This window comes from Symphodus melops (assembly GCF_947650265.1).
Source record: "Symphodus melops genome assembly, chromosome: 7".
In the NCBI taxonomy this organism is placed as follows: domain Eukaryota; kingdom Metazoa; phylum Chordata; class Actinopteri; order Labriformes; family Labridae; genus Symphodus; species Symphodus melops.
The window spans coordinates 17,353,818-17,371,865 of NC_136697.1; the positions used below are offsets into that span (position 1 = coordinate 17,353,818).

Below are 18,048 nucleotides of genomic sequence, written 5' to 3' on the forward strand. Positions count from 1 at the left end.
TAAGCCATTAATAAACACACATAAATAAAGTTTATTACATTGACCCCTTATCCGTCAATTTCTTTATCATTCCGTGTCCTTCTTTCTTCCATGTAGGTTGGTCGGAGACTCTGCCTGACACACCGGTGGACGAGGTGCCGCCTGGACCGGAGGTGCCAGAAAAAATAAAGAAACGCTACCGAAAGAAGAAAACAAAACTGGAGGAAGCTTTTCCCACCTACCTCCAGGTGCGTCACCCATGACAGATCACTCAACCAAACTAGCACAAAAGGTGTTATCCATAACAGTAATGCTAATGTTTAATATATGCTGTGAAGCACCTGGTAACCACTCTGGGAGATTTATAACAGTGATTATAACTGTGATCGATATGTTAAAAAACACAACTATTTATTTAAGAATTCTTTGTATTTTTTTTTATTTTTATGTCACTAAATAACCAGATTTTATGATACTCCTTATTTGATTGTTTTTTTTACATTTTGTGTAGTCCACACATAGGCAGGTATTTTCTCAGTTTAAAAAAATAAATCGATAAAATCCGGTCCACAGTCACAAAATGGCAAAACGCATTGTTCAACCGTCACGAGCATGCCGAGTTAAAAACGGTGAAAAAAAGTTTCTCGCATTCCCTCTTCCGTAAACATTTCATTGACACAGTTTTCCTTTTGACGTCTCTGCTCATCAACATAATGGGAGAGTAACTGTGTATGTATGTGTAAGCTTGGGAACAATTCCAGTTAGCAACAATAATTCAGCTCGAGTTTGGCAACGTCTGCCATCGGCCTCATCTCGCATAAACAAAAGGTGAAAGCGTAGCACAGTGACATCAAATGGCGATTAAACTCTGTTTTCCCCGTATACACAGGAAGGAGTTTTCTAAAAAAGGTGCATTTTCAGTGACTGCATTGTCGGGGCTATGAAAGACCAAAACTCACAGAAAATGCTTAGTTTAGAAAAAACCACCTACGTGTGGAATGAATACGTGATTGAAAATGTGTTTTATTGTTATGCAAGCGACCAGTTCATTTTGTCTGGTCTTGTCATGCCAAATCATCATAAAGTGTTCTTTATCTTACCCATGGGAAGGTTTGGAAACCAAAGTACATTGCATTGAAACCACTTTGGGAACTTTGGTGTGCGAGGAGTCTCTTCTGTGAGCTTCTTTAAAAAAAGAAACAGCCTACAGGATGTCACTGTAGAGGATACTCGTCTCTGATCACGCTCCTTTAAATGCTTTCTGTCTGGGTTGTGAATTGACATACAAGAGCATAACCAGAGATGACTTCAAGGTCCCTTGTCTCCAGCTGGTATCTCAGTGTCACCTTCTGTTGGCAAAAACATAGACCTATGATGTGCATTTAGCCGCCCACAGCTGTCAGTGCTGCTCTTTATCTCGTCACAGTAAAGGGATTTTAAGGATGACCTAAAGGTTCAACACAGTGAAGCACATTTCATTAATTATTAAAGTAGCAACACAGTGAGCTTTTAATGTCTCGGTGCAACCGGGAGCTGCAGTTGCATGTCGTTGATGATCGTAGATGACTTGGGGGAAGAAGTGGTTTTGGGAGGCTGGTGCTGAGAAAAGTGAGGTCAGCTGCATTGACAGTTGGTCTCAAAGTTGCTCTGTTTTCACCTCTGTCACGTTTCATGGGACTTCAATGGAAATGATGTAAAGAAAGGTAAGCTGACAGGTCCTGGAAGGGGGAGAAGGGGAAAAAAAAAAAGTGTCATCCCAGAGATTTACAAGTGCTTTGTGTCGTCATCTTCAGGAGGCTTTCTTTGGAAAGGACCTACTGGACAAAAGCAAGCAGAGCAGGCAGCAGGGGGTCGAGTCAGGTTTACTGGAAGAAGGGCAAAGCCAAGTAGAAAGACGGCATCCCAACACCAGCTTCCTGGACCCCTCGTCAGATCCTCTGCTCAGCGCTTCAACGTCAGCGCTCCCAAACCGACACCCACCAGCACGTACGTACATCCAATACTACAGAAGGGTGTAATTATTCATGGATTTAAAGTAATGCCTTTGACTAAGTGCTCCAGATAAGAACTTTCAGAGAAACAATGTAAGTGTAAGAAAGGCCTGATGATCCGGGGTGTCATTCATTTTTATTTTAAAGTCATTGCAATATAGTTAATGTCATGCATTCTCTCAAACATTTCCAAAACAGAACATCAGAACACATGTCAGAACCTCTTTTCCAGCCATTAATCCCAGATAAAGACAGAGTCAAAGGTTCATCTCTGGTCAGTTGGTCACTTAAGCGCCCTTTACAATACTGCTACGTAGAAGCGTTAACTGTCTACACGTCGCACGTCTCACTACTTCTCTCTTGACTGCCCACTAATGCTGTATTTCATGCTCCCCCAAACCGTTTCTCTAAACATTTGTTGCACTTTCACTTCGAACATGCTGATGATGTTGCAGACAACGTGATCAAAATGCTTATCTGTCAATCAAAACCCAAGAAAGAAACGCAGCTTCACTTATTCAGTGTTTTAAAGTGACAGTGATTACACACCAAATGTACCATCTGCACTCACTTCGGTAGATTTCCGCCCCTTTGGCACAGCGAAAGATGTCTGTCAACACGTCACTCACCATCATCTATGATGGGTAAAAAAATGTAAAAACCTAGAATGAGAGATGCATTGGTTGAATATTGATATTAGCTATTATCGACCCTTGTGACAGACATCCTTAAATACATCGATGTCAGTTGAAGTTAATCTGTTTGGTTGCAAAATGTTCATATTTGACAAGCTAGCATACTTAACTGATTCAAAGACAAGGTTTTCTATCAGCAGAAGATGTTTCCTGTTTGATTTCAAATATGAAAGAAATTGTCAGCAGTGTGGGAATCGTTTCCATCTCTGGGAAATATCAGCGACATGCAGTTTCAATGACATGTCCTTGTGATAGTTCAAAAAGGAGGGACTACTAACAACGATTTAAATACATCACATCATTTGAACTGCAAACAAGTAATGAAAAGTCTGTATCAGCAATTGCTTAAATCACAGACTCAGTCGATGAATCTTGACCTCCAACTCTTACTAATACTGTATGTTCTGTGTATAAACTATTTCAATTGCGCTGATTTCTCCTTACTTTGGCAGCAGATACACTGCAGTAGAGTAAAGCTGAGTCATTTCAAATAATGAAAAGTTAATTTATTAAAAGTTAATTTAAAAAAAAGTCAATTTTAGGGGCTTGCTCTAAATGCCTACTACTTTACCACCCAAAGTAAAAATGTTATCTTTTTTTTTTTTTTTTTAGTTTGAAAAGAACTCTTCTGACTTTGACCTTCACAGTTGTTGTTTTTTTGTTTTTGTTTTTTCCCAAATCAAATACCTTTTTCTTTTTTAGCTCTGTTTGTGTTGAACAAAAAGTGGAAACATTCTTTTGAAAGATTTTCTGCAGCAAAGATGGACTGTGGCATTGAGCGTTTTTTTATCGGAGCCGGAATTTGAATTCTCTCTTTTGACTTAAATAAGCCACTCAAAGCTCTGAATATTTCTTCAAAGGGCTGAATGTATGACTCGTTCATCAGTGAATCAATAATCTTCCTAGTTTTTTTTTTTTGTTGTTGTTTTTTTTTTAAGTGTGTTGACGTATCAATATTTGACTCTTTTTGAAGTACTACAAATCACCAAAGGTGGCTTTGAAACAAATGGTTCCAAATCTCATTGTCATGTCCCTCCAACATCCCCATCAGTTATGATTTTGACAGTTTGGTTTTCTCCCTTTTTTTTTGTTTCTTTCTTTTTTTCCCCCTTCATCTACAGAGACGTCTGAGGAACCATTAGTTGATCTATCTGATGTTCTGAACACTGATGCAGACATCTTGGGAATGCTGGGAAAGCCAAGCAGTGACTCTGGTGCGTTTTGTATCTCACAAGCAGTCACAAGTGGCAAAAAGTTTGTAATGGACAGCAAGCTCTGGGTTTACAGAAGCTTGAAAAAAAAAAAAAAAGTGCCCAACTGCAAGTTTATTTTGCTTCTCACCACTTTAGTGATTATGTTTTTTAATATCACATTCTTCAACAATACTTTGAAGTCATCTTTGATTTGAACTTTTTGTTTCTGTTTTGCATTGTCTGGAACGTGTTGTGCTTGTGCTGTCTTCACTGTTTTTTCACTCATTTTATCTGGTTCTGGGTCCTTGTAGGTCTTGATTTTTGCCCCTTCCAGGTTGACAGCTCACCTCCTTCTTTTGGTAAGGGTGCTATGGCCTACTAACCCCTTGCTTTAGTGCATTCTTCCTCTCTAACAGTGTGTGTCTCTGTATGTGCATGTATAAGCTGCTCATACTGAGCTTTTCTCATCTAGTTGAGATGGTTTTAACACTCATTACGTGCTTATCTAACCTATTCCACAGTACTCACTTGAACGCTTACGGTGTGTCTTTGTGAGGCTCTTAGACGTTTTCACACTTTATTCTCTCAAAAAAAAAACAACAACATGTGAGCTATATCTCAGCAGCCTAGTCAAAGATGTTCTCAAGAACTGCCAAGGACATCCAGGTATTGAAGAAATGAGCGTAAAAGAATCAAGTAATTTAAAGAAAATGAGTCCTTGCTGAATGTTGTCTTAGTTCTTAAAGACTCTGAAGGTTATCTGTCACCACTCCTGTGACTATAAAAACACTGCAGCAAAGCTTTTGCCAAAGCTTACTTTGTTTATGTGAAATATCCTATAGGTTGATTATTTAAAGGATTGCATGCAGATTGTTGACTTAAGGGCAAAGTAAATCTTTAGTCTTGTCTTCCAAAAAAAGTATGAACGAATTGGCAAGAAAAGACTTGTTGCAAAAAAAAGAGGCACTGCTAGTTGTGCTGTGAGGAGTATACATTTGATTAAATCTGCCAGAAGTGGGGTCACTTAGTTTCTTTATGGATTCTATCAACACTTCAAAAGGAAGCCTTGAAACTGCCATTCATTTTGAAAGAATAAAAAACATACTGAGTACAAAAGAGTAGCATAAGCAGTATTTGAATACACAGTGTTTGTGTACCTGAACTGAAGGTTAAAATGTCTGTCCATCTCTTAATAGTTCCCAAAACACTCCTCTTGAACTACACAGGAACTCTAAGGAGCTGTAATCGTATACTGTTCTGTTCTGATTGCATTCCACAGGCTGTTAAGACAATACAAGCCGTTCTCACCTCATGTTTATATGATCGTGTTCTTGGTCGGCTATTTTGTTGGTTGCTTCGTGTTTGTTTGTTTGTGTGTGTGTGTGTGTGCGTTCATGTGTGCATGTTATGATTTTGTTTTTGTATGTCCGTGTGTGTTTCCACAGCTGGTCTGGACATTGGGAGCCTGACAGATGGTTCCCCGGTGGCGCCCCAGTCTCAGGCTGGCCGAAGGACGCCTCGAACCCTCCCAGAGGAGCCCCTGGATGGCATTCTCAGCCCAGAGCTGGACAAAATGGTCACTGACGGTTAGTTTCAGGGACTAAACATTCAGACACCAACAGTTATTTGACACTTTATTTGAAACATTTATACAGGATGAAAGTCCTAATAAATGTGTTTTCTCTCACTTTTTCAGAGTCAATTCTCAGCAAACTCTACAAAATTCCAGGTTTGTAGTTTCAACCTTTCTTGCTCAACTAAATAGCTTCATCCATCGGTGTCTGATACTTATAAATATCACGTGTTTCAATTTACTTAGCAATTGAAATACCATAATATATAGAACCGGCATATGAGTTACAACCATAAGAACTGACAAAAGTATTCTTCTCACTAAATCTGGGTCTTGTATGAATATACAGTGTGGTTCTGTTTTACTGTGTTGCAGAGCTGGAGGGCAAAGATGTGGAGGATCTCTTCACAGCAGTTCTGAGCCCCAGCACGAGCCAACCACCTCCCCCTCCTCAGGTGCCTCACACTCAGGGTCCGGGGCACCTCCCTGCCACAGCTGGCACTAGTATGCCTCACCCCAATCCAGGTACATCACATACCATCATTGTCAGAGAACGTTTGACTTTTTTATTTTTGACCTTTGTAAGCTAATAACCTCTGGATTTGTGTGCAGGGAATCCCATGTTTCCAAGAATGCCAATGATTAATGGTATGATGGGACCAAACCAACGCTTCCCCACAAATCCAGGAGCAGGTCCCTGCATCCCAGAAAATTTCTCCCCCCTTAACCGCATGCCTTTCACTGACAATCCAAGGTATGCAATGCCTCTGTTTCTTAAACTGTCCAACATTCAAATGCAAAAACAAAACTGGTAAAACTGAAATGCTTACAGATCAGCTGTTTTCTTTTCTTCTTACAGAGATAGAAAGTTTAATCAGATGCCTCGAGAGGCTGTAGGTCATTGGACCTCACCTGCCCATGTTCCTGGCCCTACACCCCCTGGATCTCTGCCTGAGGGAGAAACTGAAGCCATGTCAAATGCCCAAAGGAGTACGCTCAAGTGGGAAAAAGAGGAGACACTCGGAGAGCTGGCCACTGTAGCGCCTGTCCTATACACCAATGTCAATTTTCCAAATCTTAAAGAAGAATACCCAGGTTGGTAAACAGTTAAAAAAGCTTTTTCCCCTTAGTTCATTTTTAACTGTCATCATTCCTTGTCTTTTATTTTTCACTTTTTCTCTTGATATTTTTTGCTTGTACTTACTTCACTGTGCAAAAATACCTTGCATGCGCCATTAAACTGTTGGCATTACAACCCTTCCCTCATTTTTTCAACAGACTGGTCTACAAGGGTAAAGCAAATTGCAAAACTTTGGAGGAAAGCTAGTTCCCAAGACAGGGCCCCATATGTGGTAAGATAACGAATATTTAACTTCTATTTTTAACACTTTGAAACTGTCAAACGATCTCTACCAGTGTCACTGGTGGATTAGTATGCAGAAGGCTGGGTCTATCGCATCTGTCCTCTTGCCTCTTGCAAGTGCAATTTGAAATTTGGCCATTCACAGATGAACTAATTACCATGGGAAGCCCCGCTCGGTGCTAGAAATCACCATGGTTTAAGTAAATAAGTTAATAAGGAGTAATTATATCTTGCAGAGGCCAGTCTCAAAGACTAGTTTTAATACAATAAACTCTGTTTTAGAGTTTTAGCTTGTTTATTGGTACCATTTCCTATTCATGTTTTTTTTTCCATTTGATATCCAACTAAGTCACAGTCAAGAAACTTTTAGGATACCTGATTCATGGTAACGTGATGATCTCTACCCCATGCTTAATACATAGCATAACAATAACCAGGATGTCACCCTATTAAAACCTAATTACAGACAGTATATTTTGTTTATTGGTCTCATAAGTTCTTTGCCAGACATGCAACAAAAGTTCACAACAAGATGCACTGTTGATTCTGGAGGGTTTTTGACATAAACCAGCCTCGCAATACTAAAGCTCCTCTGCTGAGACAGATTTCAATGTGATACACAACTGTTACGATTGACAATTATTTTGTACAACATTAAGTACAGAAAATAAGAGTGTCTTCATTCTGCAATCGTATGTACATTAATTACTGATGCTTGTTTTGTTCTCTTTTTGCAATTGTGATTGATTTGCTGTTTAGCAAAAGGCAAGAGATAACCGAGCAGCCCTGCGTATCAACAAAGTCCAGATGTCGAATGAGACGGTGAAGAGGCACCATCCACAGCAACAGCCCCCTGAGGTGTTTGATCCCAACATACCACTAGACACAGAACTGCTGTTTAAAGACCCTTTGAAACCAAAAGAGTCAGAGCATGAACAAGAGTGGAAGTTTAGACAGGTAAGAGTGTATGCAATGAAGTCAGGGAATGCAGCGGCAGGTCCACTTAATATTAAGACAGCTAAGAAGTGGTGGTTTAGTAAAGCTCCCTAAACAACTGCACTATCCTCCACATTAACCCTGATGACATTGGTGGTTAGTAGGTCCAGTTTATTTTTGGCATGAGACTGATATACTTTGCACCCCTTTGGATGTCTAACCCCACTTTTCACTGTGCCCTCTCAACAGCAAATGAGGCAGAAGAGCAAACAGCAAGCCAAAATTGAAGCCACTCAGAAACTGGAGCAAGTTAAGAATGAGCAACTTCAGCAACAGCAGCAGCAACAACAAAGCAACAGCCTATCTGATGGCGATGGAAACAACAGTGGCAACCAAAGCCCAGCTTCACAGCCCAGTAATGGCAGCTTGTCTCCAATGCAGCAAATCAATTCAAAAGAGGGCTTTGCAAGGCCTCAGCTTCCAGGGACGCCAACTTCATGTCCTTTAGAGGATGTGTTCTTGCGACCCCCTCCTCCGCCTCCATCTGGTCCATCCTCTCAACCTCAGTCACCACAGGTATTCTCACCAGGCTCCTCTGGTTCAAGACCCTCTTCTCCATGGGACCCATATGCCAAAATGGTTGGGACACCAAGACCCCCAAGTCTTGGGCCAAGTACATGTCGTAGAATGCCTCCAGAATCTGGTAAATCCCCCACCTCCTTGATGGAGCAGCAGGACAGAGGGAGGCCCTCTCCTGCTCATGAATCGTTCGGGTCTCCAACCTCGATGAGTAATGACCCGTACGCAAAACCTCCTGACACGCCACGACCTACTGGAGAAATGGACCCTTTCCTAAAACCCATGGGACCACCCAGGGCCAGTCAGGCAGCTCAGGGAAGGCCACCGATGGGTTCTCCTGGCAGAGATCCATACTCAAGGCCCATGATAAGAAATGAGGCCTATCAGCGCATGGCCCAGAACAGGATGATCTTGTCTGACCCTTACTCGAGGCCTTTATTAGCACCCATCCCAGGAAGTAATGAGTCAGGCTCTGTCCCGTTGTTCAAAACACCAATGCCCCCTTCTCAGGCTCAGGATCCCTTCAACCGACCAGGTCCACATCAGTCTGACAGGTTCATCCAGAATCACCAGAACGACCCCTATGCTCAGCCTCCGCATACGCCGAGACCATCAGGAAACGAGAACTTCACAAGTCCTCCCAGAATGGGCCAGCATCACCCTCAGGTGCACTCGTTTGCGCAGCCAGGACCGATGAACCAAATGTCAAGAAATCCTTATGCTCATGCACCTTCTACTCCAAGGCCGGACCACTTCACATATGACCCTTTTGCCCAGCCTTCTGGTCCCAGCAAGCCAGCTATTGACCCTTTCTCTCAGTCAACAGGCAACCAACGATCTATCATTGAACCAGGCAGTCAACCTCGCCCATTTTTTGAGCCCTATGCACGACCGCCAGGAACGCCACGTCCTCATGACAACTATGGGCAGCCCTCAAATGTTCCTAGTCCATCTTCAGACCCTTACTCGCAGGCTCCTTCAACTCCTCGTCCCAGTGGGATGAATCAGTTCAGTCATCAGTCACACCTTGGACAGAGGATGTCACCTTCCCACTCAGTGGACCCTTATGCTCAACCACCAGGTACTCCAAGGCCCTCTGTAGGAGAGAGGTTCTCAAAGTCACCAGGCAGCCAGAGGGGGCAGATAGAGCTGTTTACAAGTACACCTGGGACTACAAGACCAGGGAGTAGTGACATGTTTTCCCAGCCTGGGGCCCCCAGACCAGTGCTTAATGACCCCTATGCTCAGGCTCCAGGGACCCCAAGGCCAGGTCCTGATGCGCTCAACAGACAAGGTCAAAGGCTTGGACCAATGGGAGCCCAGGATCCTTTCTCCCCTCCTCAAAGCAGGCTTCAAGAGAACTTCCCTCATATGGGCTGCCAAACACCAAAACACTCTGGTGTGTCCGATGATGGATTCACTCAGTCACCCTCCAGAAGACCTAGTCAGACACCCAGCCATGACCCCTTTGAACAAACCTCCATGACTCCTCGTCTGCAATTGACAGAGAAAATGGAAATGAAAGATCAGTCAGGTGTGGGGAATAATGGAACTGTCCCTCAAGACCTACAAATAGCTGGTGCTTCCTCTGACGCTCAGAGTGTTGCACTCGCTGATAGCGAAGAAAGACTCAGACAGGTAAGGGAATATCATTGTTCTATTCTGAGCTCATTTCACTGGTGTTTGACTCATGTCTTGTGTTTATAAAGGATTTTAAAACAATCCAAGTCCCACTTAAAGTTTTGCCATCATTGTTGTTACTTATTATATTCACCAAGTCAACTGTTATTGTTACATCAAAGGGGGACCAGAAACTCAGTTTTAACAATCCAATGGAATGAATGAAAGGAAATAAACTATAAACAACACCTGTAACAACCAATCCTGTTGTCTCAGCAACATTCATATGTTATTTAGATCAAAACAAATCTAAAAGCTGCTCTCAATCAAACACAGACAGGGAAACTCCCCTCCAGCAAACTTCAATTTAATGGATAAGTTCCAATATTTTGCTTACGCTATTTTGTCTTTTTTCTTTTAATAGAACATTGTTTTATTTTTGACGGAACAATGAGATTAAAGTCTTATCTGAATATACATTGCAATTCAAAATGTAAAGGCCAATTATAATCCTGTGAGATTCTCATTTTCTTTAAATTGTGATTGTTTTAGATGTTTCAGACTGTTTCAATTCAGGCATTGATTGAAAATAAAACTTTATGTGAATTTGCCAGTAGTAGTATGAAATGGTGTTTATTGGGAAAAAAAGAACCTGGGATATTAGTTGCTTCACATTAGCTGTGAAGTAGGCCAAAACTAATTGACCGTCTTGCTCTGAAGCTAAAATTTAAATTGTTGTTTTTTAGCGACAACGAATAAGAGAACTAATCCTCAAGCAGCAGCAGCAGCGGAGCGCTATTCGACAGGAGAGGGGCCCTCAGGAGCCTGTTGGCAACATTCTTCCAGGAACACCACGACCCTGGCCCCAAGAGGCCCCTGGACAACCAGGGGAAGTGTTTAACCGGCCTCCTCCCCCTTACCCTGGACAAGTACCCATGAGAGGGCCAATGAGGTTTCCTGGACCTTTTCCAGGAGATCAGCGTGTCCCTTTCCCTAATGAAGGGCAAATCCCCAGGGGTCTACATCCGGGAGACCCTAATTTAAGACATCAGGGGCCAAGGTTTGTGGGGGTTTTGTTTTTTTTACCATGCCTTTAGATTTCAAATATTCTGTTATGAACAATTCAGTGCTACAAAATGGGCTTTTCTCTTTAATTATTAATACATTTGTCCTTTTCAGGTTTGCATTTCCACCTGGGGTTCTAGGACCGCACGGGCCCCAAGAGTTCTTCCCCCGAGGGCACCACCCAATGCAGGATGTCCCTTCTCAAATGAGACGGTCCATGTCAGCTGAAATGGCAAAGAGTATGGGAGGCAACCCTATGGGGATGCCCCAGCACTTTCCACCACGTGGTATGCCTGTGCAGCAACACAACATCATGGGCCAGCCTTTCATTGAATTACGACACAGAGCAGCAGAAAATAGGCCACGTATGCCATTTCCCCCGGGTGCTATGCAAGGAGGCAACATAGATCCCAGCTTTCAGGGTCAGCGGCTACCAAGCTTCGTAGGAGGAACTGATTCCAGGTTTCCTTTAAATCAGGGGCTCAGGATGGTTGACCCCATGGCCGGCCAAACCGGACATTTACATCCATCTTCCAGCATGGACAATCTTCATCAGCAAGTCCAATTGCCAGATAACAACTCGTTCAAACAATCTTCTTTGATGAGATCCATGAGCCAGCCTGCTTCCAGTGACAACCAAAACATTGTAGCATCTATGATGCTATCTGCTGCCCCTGCTGGGCACAATGAGACAGTCTCTGTGGCTGAAGGTGTGGAGGAAAAACTTGATGCGGAGGAATCAGCAGTGAAAGACCTTGAGGATGTGGAGGTGAAAGACTTGGTGGATGCAGATTTGGAGAACCTTAATTTGGATCCAGAAGACGGAAAAGACCTAGATCTGGAGACCAATGACCTTCACCTTGATGACTTCTTAACATCAGGGAAATTCGACATCATTGCCTATACAGACCCTGACCTAGATGACATCAAGAAAGACATGTTTAATGAGGAGCTGGATCTCAGTGATCCTATGGACGACCATAATGACACTGCAGATATCAGCAAAACTTCTAGCACATTAACTGAGGCTTCATCGAGTTCTGCAGCCGTACTGGCAAAGTCAGAGGCCTCAGGTGAGCAGTCGTCTGCTGAAGTCAAGTTGGAAGCCTCTGGGAGTCAGGACTCTGGCTCTTTAGCCCATGGGAAGGAAATAAAACTAGAGGTCAAGGACTGTCAGAACCCCCCTGAGGTCGTAGACCAGCAAACCTCCAACCAGCAGGGAGTTCTGTCTGACTCCACCCCAGTCCTGTCTAGTTTACTCATTAAGCAGCAGCCTGAAGAGCAGTCATTAAATACAATCATGGAATCTGTCAATCCAGGAGGTAACCTCATGCCCCAGCAGAACCAAGTCACAGACACTCAGCATACAGCTGGACTTTCAATGACTCAAACCATACCTGACGCGACCGCTTCTGCTACAGGAGAAGCCTCTATGGCCGACTTTGGGGAAGACCACCAGGTGGGGCTCGCCGCTGGAATCGACCAGAGCAGTCTGACCCAGGCTCAGCAGGCTGCACTGAACCAGGCGTTGAGCCAGCACAGCCTGCAACATCGGCCTCTTCTGCTGGAGGAGCAGCCACTCCTACTCCAAGACCTCCTGGACCAGGAAAGGCAGGAGCAACAACAGCAGAGGCAAATGCAAGCCATGATTCGACAACGCTCCAGCGACTCCTTCTTCCCAAACATTGGTGAATTATTTTGCCCACAGCATCTTTAATTCAGAGTAAAATAAATATTTAGATTCAAAGTAAAAGTGATAATTTGTCCTTTTCAGATTTTGATGCCATCACCGATCCCATAATGAAAGCCAAGATGGTCGCTTTGAAAGGCATCAACAAAGTCATGGTTCAGAACAACATGGGAATGAATCCAATGGTCATGAACAGGTAAGAAGCTAGGATTGCGTGCTAATATAAAGATCTGAGGCCCTGAACCGAGTATGATTCATTGACCAAATGGTTCATGGTGTTTCATAATATTTCAGATTTCCTGCTGTCCCTGTACCGCCTTGTCCTGAAAGCACACCACTTCCACCACAAGTTGTTGGACAGGTAATCACACTATAATTCTGCTTACACTTAAAACAGAATGATTAAATATCCACATTAAAAAAAAAAAAAAAAATCCAAGTTCTGAATATAAATATGTATAATAACATATTGTCAACTTTGCTTTCAGGATGGCAAGTTGACGCAAGTTTCAAGACCCAATCCACCAAACTTTGGACCAGGATTTGTCAGTAAGTTTAAAAAAATGTGCAAGTATCTTACACTTTTTGACTGAAAGTTCTGTTAAGCCTCAGAAATGTTAAGATGTTTGTTTTTCATGCTGTCAAGTTTGCTAACAAAAGAGCTTTTTTTTTTTTCCCGTTCTCTCAGACAATGCTCAGAGGGCTCAGTACGAGGAGTGGCTCCAGGAGACTCAGCAACTACTTCAAATGCAGCAGAAGTTTTTGGAAGAGAAGATCGGAGCTCATAGGAAGTCTAAGAAAGCCCTGTCTGCCAAACAGAGAACAGCTAAGAAGGCGGGGAGAGAGTTCCCTGAGGAGGACGCTGAGCAGCTCAAACATGTCACAGAGCAGCAGGGGGTAGTGCAGAAACAACTGGAGCAGGTAAATGTTGGACCTGTCAAGCTCCACCAATGAATTGCATTTCAGCCCTTCTATTCTCTGTGATTGCCTCGAGCAGAGGCCTTACATTGGTCTAATTAATAGTAGTGTTGTTGTCTTCTTATACTGATACTTTTACCGCAGACGTTACAGTTAGTTTTGATCATTATTATTTGGTCTAAATCTTTTATAGCTACTGATGGTAAAGTATGAGCATTAGAAGATTTACTTGTTTTTATTTTTCAAGCAGACTTTAAAAAAAAAAAAATCCATAAAAAAATCCAGAATTCAAAACACATACTTATGTCAACTGCTGCTTTGACTTTCTTAAAAAGCTGTGTGGAAAGTGAAGAGGATCTTTTTTCCCCATTTTCTGATTGAAACTAAAATGTTTGAAACAAAGATCATTCATTTCCTCCCTACGGTAAACTTGTGTCCTCATAAGTTTCTGTAGAAAATGTGATAAAATTCCTTGCAAGCATCTCACAGTTTCCTTTTTTTTTATCGTTTTTTTTTGTTTAGATCCGCAAGCAGCAGAAGGAGCATGCTGAACTTATAGAGGAGTACCGAGTGAAACAGCAGCAAAACAATTTGACTCCCATACTGCCTGGGATGCACCCAATGGCAGGTCCTGCTGGTATGGTGCCCAGTGGACCTCCAATGGGTCCTAGTGGACCTCCAATGGGTCCTAGTGGACCTCCAATGGGTCCTAGTGGACCTCCAATGGGTCCTAGTGGACCTCCAATGGGTCCTAGTGGACCACCAATGGGCCAACAACCCAGGAATCCCATGATGCAGATGCCACTTCACCCCGGTCAGCCAAATGCACCTCAGTGTTTGCCCAACCCACCACCGGGCTGGCATCCTGGTGCTCCCATGCCCATGGCAGGACAAGGACTTCCACCTATAATGCCCCCACAGGTACCTGTGGCAAATCCAGGTCAACCTCATCAGATGACGATGGGTAACATACCTCAACACCCACAAATGCCTGTAGATCCCCAGGCACAAGCCGTTCCATCAGGTGCTGTCAAACCCATGCAGGGAGGGGGTATGAAGTTTGACGACAACAACCCGTTTAGTGAGGGCTTCCAGGAACGGGAGAGGAGGGAACGACTTCGGGAGCAGCAGGAGAGACAGCGGATTCAGCTGATGCAGGAAGTTGAACGGCAGAGAGCCCTGAAACACCGAATGGAAATGGAGCAGCAAGGGATGATGGGCCAAGATGGGAACATGGCACCTCTCACTCAGATGCCGTTTTTTAACTCGGAGCTGCCACAGGACTTCATGCAGCCCCAAAGGCCACCTCTGCAGCAACAACAACAACAACCCGGGACGATGTTCCCCCAGCACCCGAGCATGCAGCCCAATATGGGCTCAACACCTGGAGCCTTTATGCAAGGAGAAAGGAGGGCCATGATGGGTAATGGAATGATGCCGCGTGAGATGGGGCCTGGTTTTGTGCCTGATAACCTTGCTCTCCAAGCACCTAACTTTCCCCATGGTCATCCCAGACCTCGTCAGTTCAGTGGACCTGGAATGACGCTTCCGATGCCAGGGGAGGGTCCTCCTTTCGGAGTTGATTCAGCCACACCTCTACCGTCTAACTTCCCCGGCTCTGGCCAGTCTCTAATCCAACTCTACTCCAACATCATCCCGGACGAGAAAGGAAAGAAAAAGAGGAACCGCAAAAAGAAGAAAGATGACGATGCAGATTCGGTTAAGACGCCTTCAACTCCGCACTCAGATCTCACGGCCCCCCTCACACCGTGTGTCTCAGATACCTCGTCGACCCCGACCAGAAGCACCCATCTCTTTGGTGACCAGGACTTGTCAAGGTCCCCCTTACTGGGATCTTCCACCCCCAGTCACTCTGAGCTGGAAAGGCAACTTTCTGGAGGTCAGTCTGGACAACATAGTCTCTCCTTAGACTCAGCTCGAGCTCAGGAACACGACAGGATCCTCAACAACATAAAGCTGGAGCAGACGGATGTCAGTGAGTGTCACGGGCCCCGAGAAGGAAACATCGGATCTGGAATAAGCTCTGTGAAGGAGGAGGGTAATAAAGGGAGCATGTCTCCCTTCGCTGCAGGGCAAAGTCCAAATAAGGGGGAGGCAGGCAATGAACTACTAAAACACCTCCTGAAAAACAAGAGCACACCTCCACATGGACTTTCCCAGCAGAGGTCAGAGGAGAGCATGCGCTCGGAGGAGGAGGAGGCCACAGACTGCAAGTCCCTGCTGAGGCAAAGCTCCATGGACAGCAACGGGGTCAGTGTTTTTGTTAGTCAAACAGCTAGAGTGTGGAGGGGGCGATCAACATAGTGACTCATAGACAGGCCTGGTGGTTCAGAAGGGAGGCACGTCACAGTTAAATTGGCATGAGTCATAGCTGTCAGTTTTTAGATGAGTCATAGTTTTGTGTTTAGAAACATCTCAGTCATAGCTAAAATGCTGCGCAAAAGATCTGAGGGTGTTGTGTGCCTTTATTTTCATCATCCTTCGCTTGTCTCCAGGCGTACTCCGATGGCATCCCAGACTTTCCTGGACCTCTGCTCCCCGAGCAGGAGAAGAAGAAAGGCAGGAACAAGAGGGCTCCAAAAGGAGGGGAGAAACCTGCTTCTCGATATAAGAAGAGGAAAAAGGAAGGGGATGACAGGCAGCTGATGCACTCTGGCCCTGACTCTGTAATGACCCAAATCAAACAGGTAAGATTAAATTCAACGCCTTATGACCTTCCCCTACAGACCCTGCTGCTGCTGCATATCAAGACTTTGGGACAAAAGATTTGAGATAAAATCTGCTTGAAATCTGAATCCTTAGCTTAGAATTTCATCGTATTAATCACTGCCACAAAAAAGAATAGTCTCTTGGAGCACAAAGATATTTTTTTCACATATAAGAGGCATATGACTGTATTAATTACTTTTTGATTGACAGTTGTAAACAGGTATAAGGCTCTTTTTTCATCAGGAGAGAAGAGGAGGATTTGCATTTAATGAAGCTTACTGATTTAGACTTTATGAAGTCTGTCTCTTTTCTGAAAAAATCAAAATGATCATGTACTTTAATACGCTGGTCTCTGTCAAGCAGATTAGTAGATTTGCCTGAAAGTCAACCTGCAGGGTTTACATAGTTTCTTTAGGCTGGAGAAGTCTCCATGTTGCATGTTTGCAGCTTCATGCCCACCATAGGGTGATGTTGTCAAGCGATAAGATGTTTAAGTATCCTCCAATTTCCAATCAAAGCTTATGGACAGTTTTTCCATACACGGATAAGATTCTTTTTTTTTTTCCCAGGTAAATTTTTTTTAGGTATTTTACACAAGGTAAACTTGCTGAGGCAGAAGGTTCATGCTTGTATTTTGTGTGGCAAAAAGGAGTTTGATATAAAAAAAAATGCAGTTGTGTAAACAGATCTGTGCTACTCTTGTTGGGTCCTGTGTTTTTGATTGCCAACTTCCTGCCCATTTCAATTTTCCATTTAAGATGTCTTTACTTCCGGTGGTGCCGATAGCGCAGCGGCAGCGCGCGCACCATGTTGCGAGGCTTTGCTCCTCGCGCGGGCAGCCCGGGTTCGCGTCCGGCCTGTGGCCACTTTCCCGCATGTCTCTCCCCACTCTCTCCCTGTTTCCGACTCTATCCACTGTCCTATCAATAAAGGCAAAAAGGCCAAAAATAAACCTTTAAAAAAAAAAAAAAGATGTCTTTACTTCTGATCAAAGAGTTCCAAAATCGATTTTTTTTTTATTACGTTGAAGATGAACAACACAGGGTGATCTGGGTTATAATAAACTGTTTGCAATGTGGTGCTTTATTTTATTTTTGTATTTTTATACATGAATTGTATCATTCTGTGTGGCGGTTTTATAGTGCCCAAACTGTGCTGATTTTTCCTCCTATCCCTCCCCCTCCCCCCATTTTTTTCTCTCCTCCTGCAGCAGCTTTCCCTCCTGCCCCTCATGGAGCCTCTGATTGGAATCAACTTTGCTCATTTCGCTCCCTACGGCAGCGGCCAGCTCAACGGAGAGAACCTCCTGTCTGGTACCTTTGGCAGCGCCACACTTGATGGAGTCTCTGACTACTACTCCCAACTGGCCTACAAGGTAAGCTCTTCTTACCTTACTTTGGAGGGAACTGTGTAAACACAGTGTTGTGCCTCAAGTGTGTCTGTTGCGTGATGTTCTGACATTGCATCTGCTCTGATTCGGACAGCAGAGTAACCTGAGCAATCCACCAACACCGCCTGCATCACTTCCTCCCACCCCACCACCTGTGAACCGACAGAAAATGATCAATGGATTTGCCACAACAGAAGAGCTGGCCAGCAAAGCAGCAGCCATGGGTAGGTGTATTATCGCCTACATTTCCCATGATACTTATTGTTTGATCTCTGTTGAACACCTGAAATAGTGTCTCACATGACCACACTCTTAAAGGTGTCCAG

General features: G+C 43.8%; 1 protein-coding gene across 11 annotated transcripts in view; it reads left to right on the top strand.

The window, feature by feature from the left end:
- kmt2cb (lysine (K)-specific methyltransferase 2Cb) overlaps positions 1–18,048 on the top strand; it is a 69,149-nt gene that overhangs the window by 41,623 nt on the left and 9,478 nt on the right. For 6 of the 11 annotated variants that reach the window (XM_079349251.1, XM_079349252.1, XM_079349249.1 and 3 more), the window contains 22 exons: positions 97–227; positions 1,773–1,965; positions 3,787–3,879; positions 4,170–4,217; positions 5,304–5,444; positions 5,555–5,587; positions 5,807–5,956; positions 6,044–6,185; positions 6,291–6,526; positions 6,710–6,783; positions 7,554–7,751; positions 7,980–9,947; positions 10,676–10,989; positions 11,109–12,682; positions 12,769–12,880; positions 12,979–13,045; positions 13,173–13,233; positions 13,373–13,605; positions 14,125–15,873; positions 16,119–16,310; positions 17,543–17,707; positions 17,817–17,946. In XM_079349251.1, coding sequence (XP_079205377.1) covers positions 97–227; positions 1,773–1,965; positions 3,787–3,879; positions 4,170–4,217; positions 5,304–5,444; positions 5,555–5,587; positions 5,807–5,956; positions 6,044–6,185; positions 6,291–6,526; positions 6,710–6,783; positions 7,554–7,751; positions 7,980–9,947; positions 10,676–10,989; positions 11,109–12,682; positions 12,769–12,880; positions 12,979–13,045; positions 13,173–13,233; positions 13,373–13,605; positions 14,125–15,873; positions 16,119–16,310; positions 17,543–17,707; positions 17,817–17,946 — 8,004 coding nt within the window. The remainder of the gene's footprint in view (positions 1–96; positions 228–1,772; positions 1,966–3,786; positions 3,880–4,169; positions 4,218–5,303; positions 5,445–5,554; positions 5,588–5,806; positions 5,957–6,043; positions 6,186–6,290; positions 6,527–6,709; positions 6,784–7,553; positions 7,752–7,979; positions 9,948–10,675; positions 10,990–11,108; positions 12,683–12,768; positions 12,881–12,978; positions 13,046–13,172; positions 13,234–13,372; positions 13,606–14,124; positions 15,874–16,118; positions 16,311–17,542; positions 17,708–17,816; positions 17,947–18,048) is intronic. The other 5 variants (XM_079349256.1, XM_079349254.1, XM_079349257.1 and 2 more) reach the window with 5 other exon arrangements.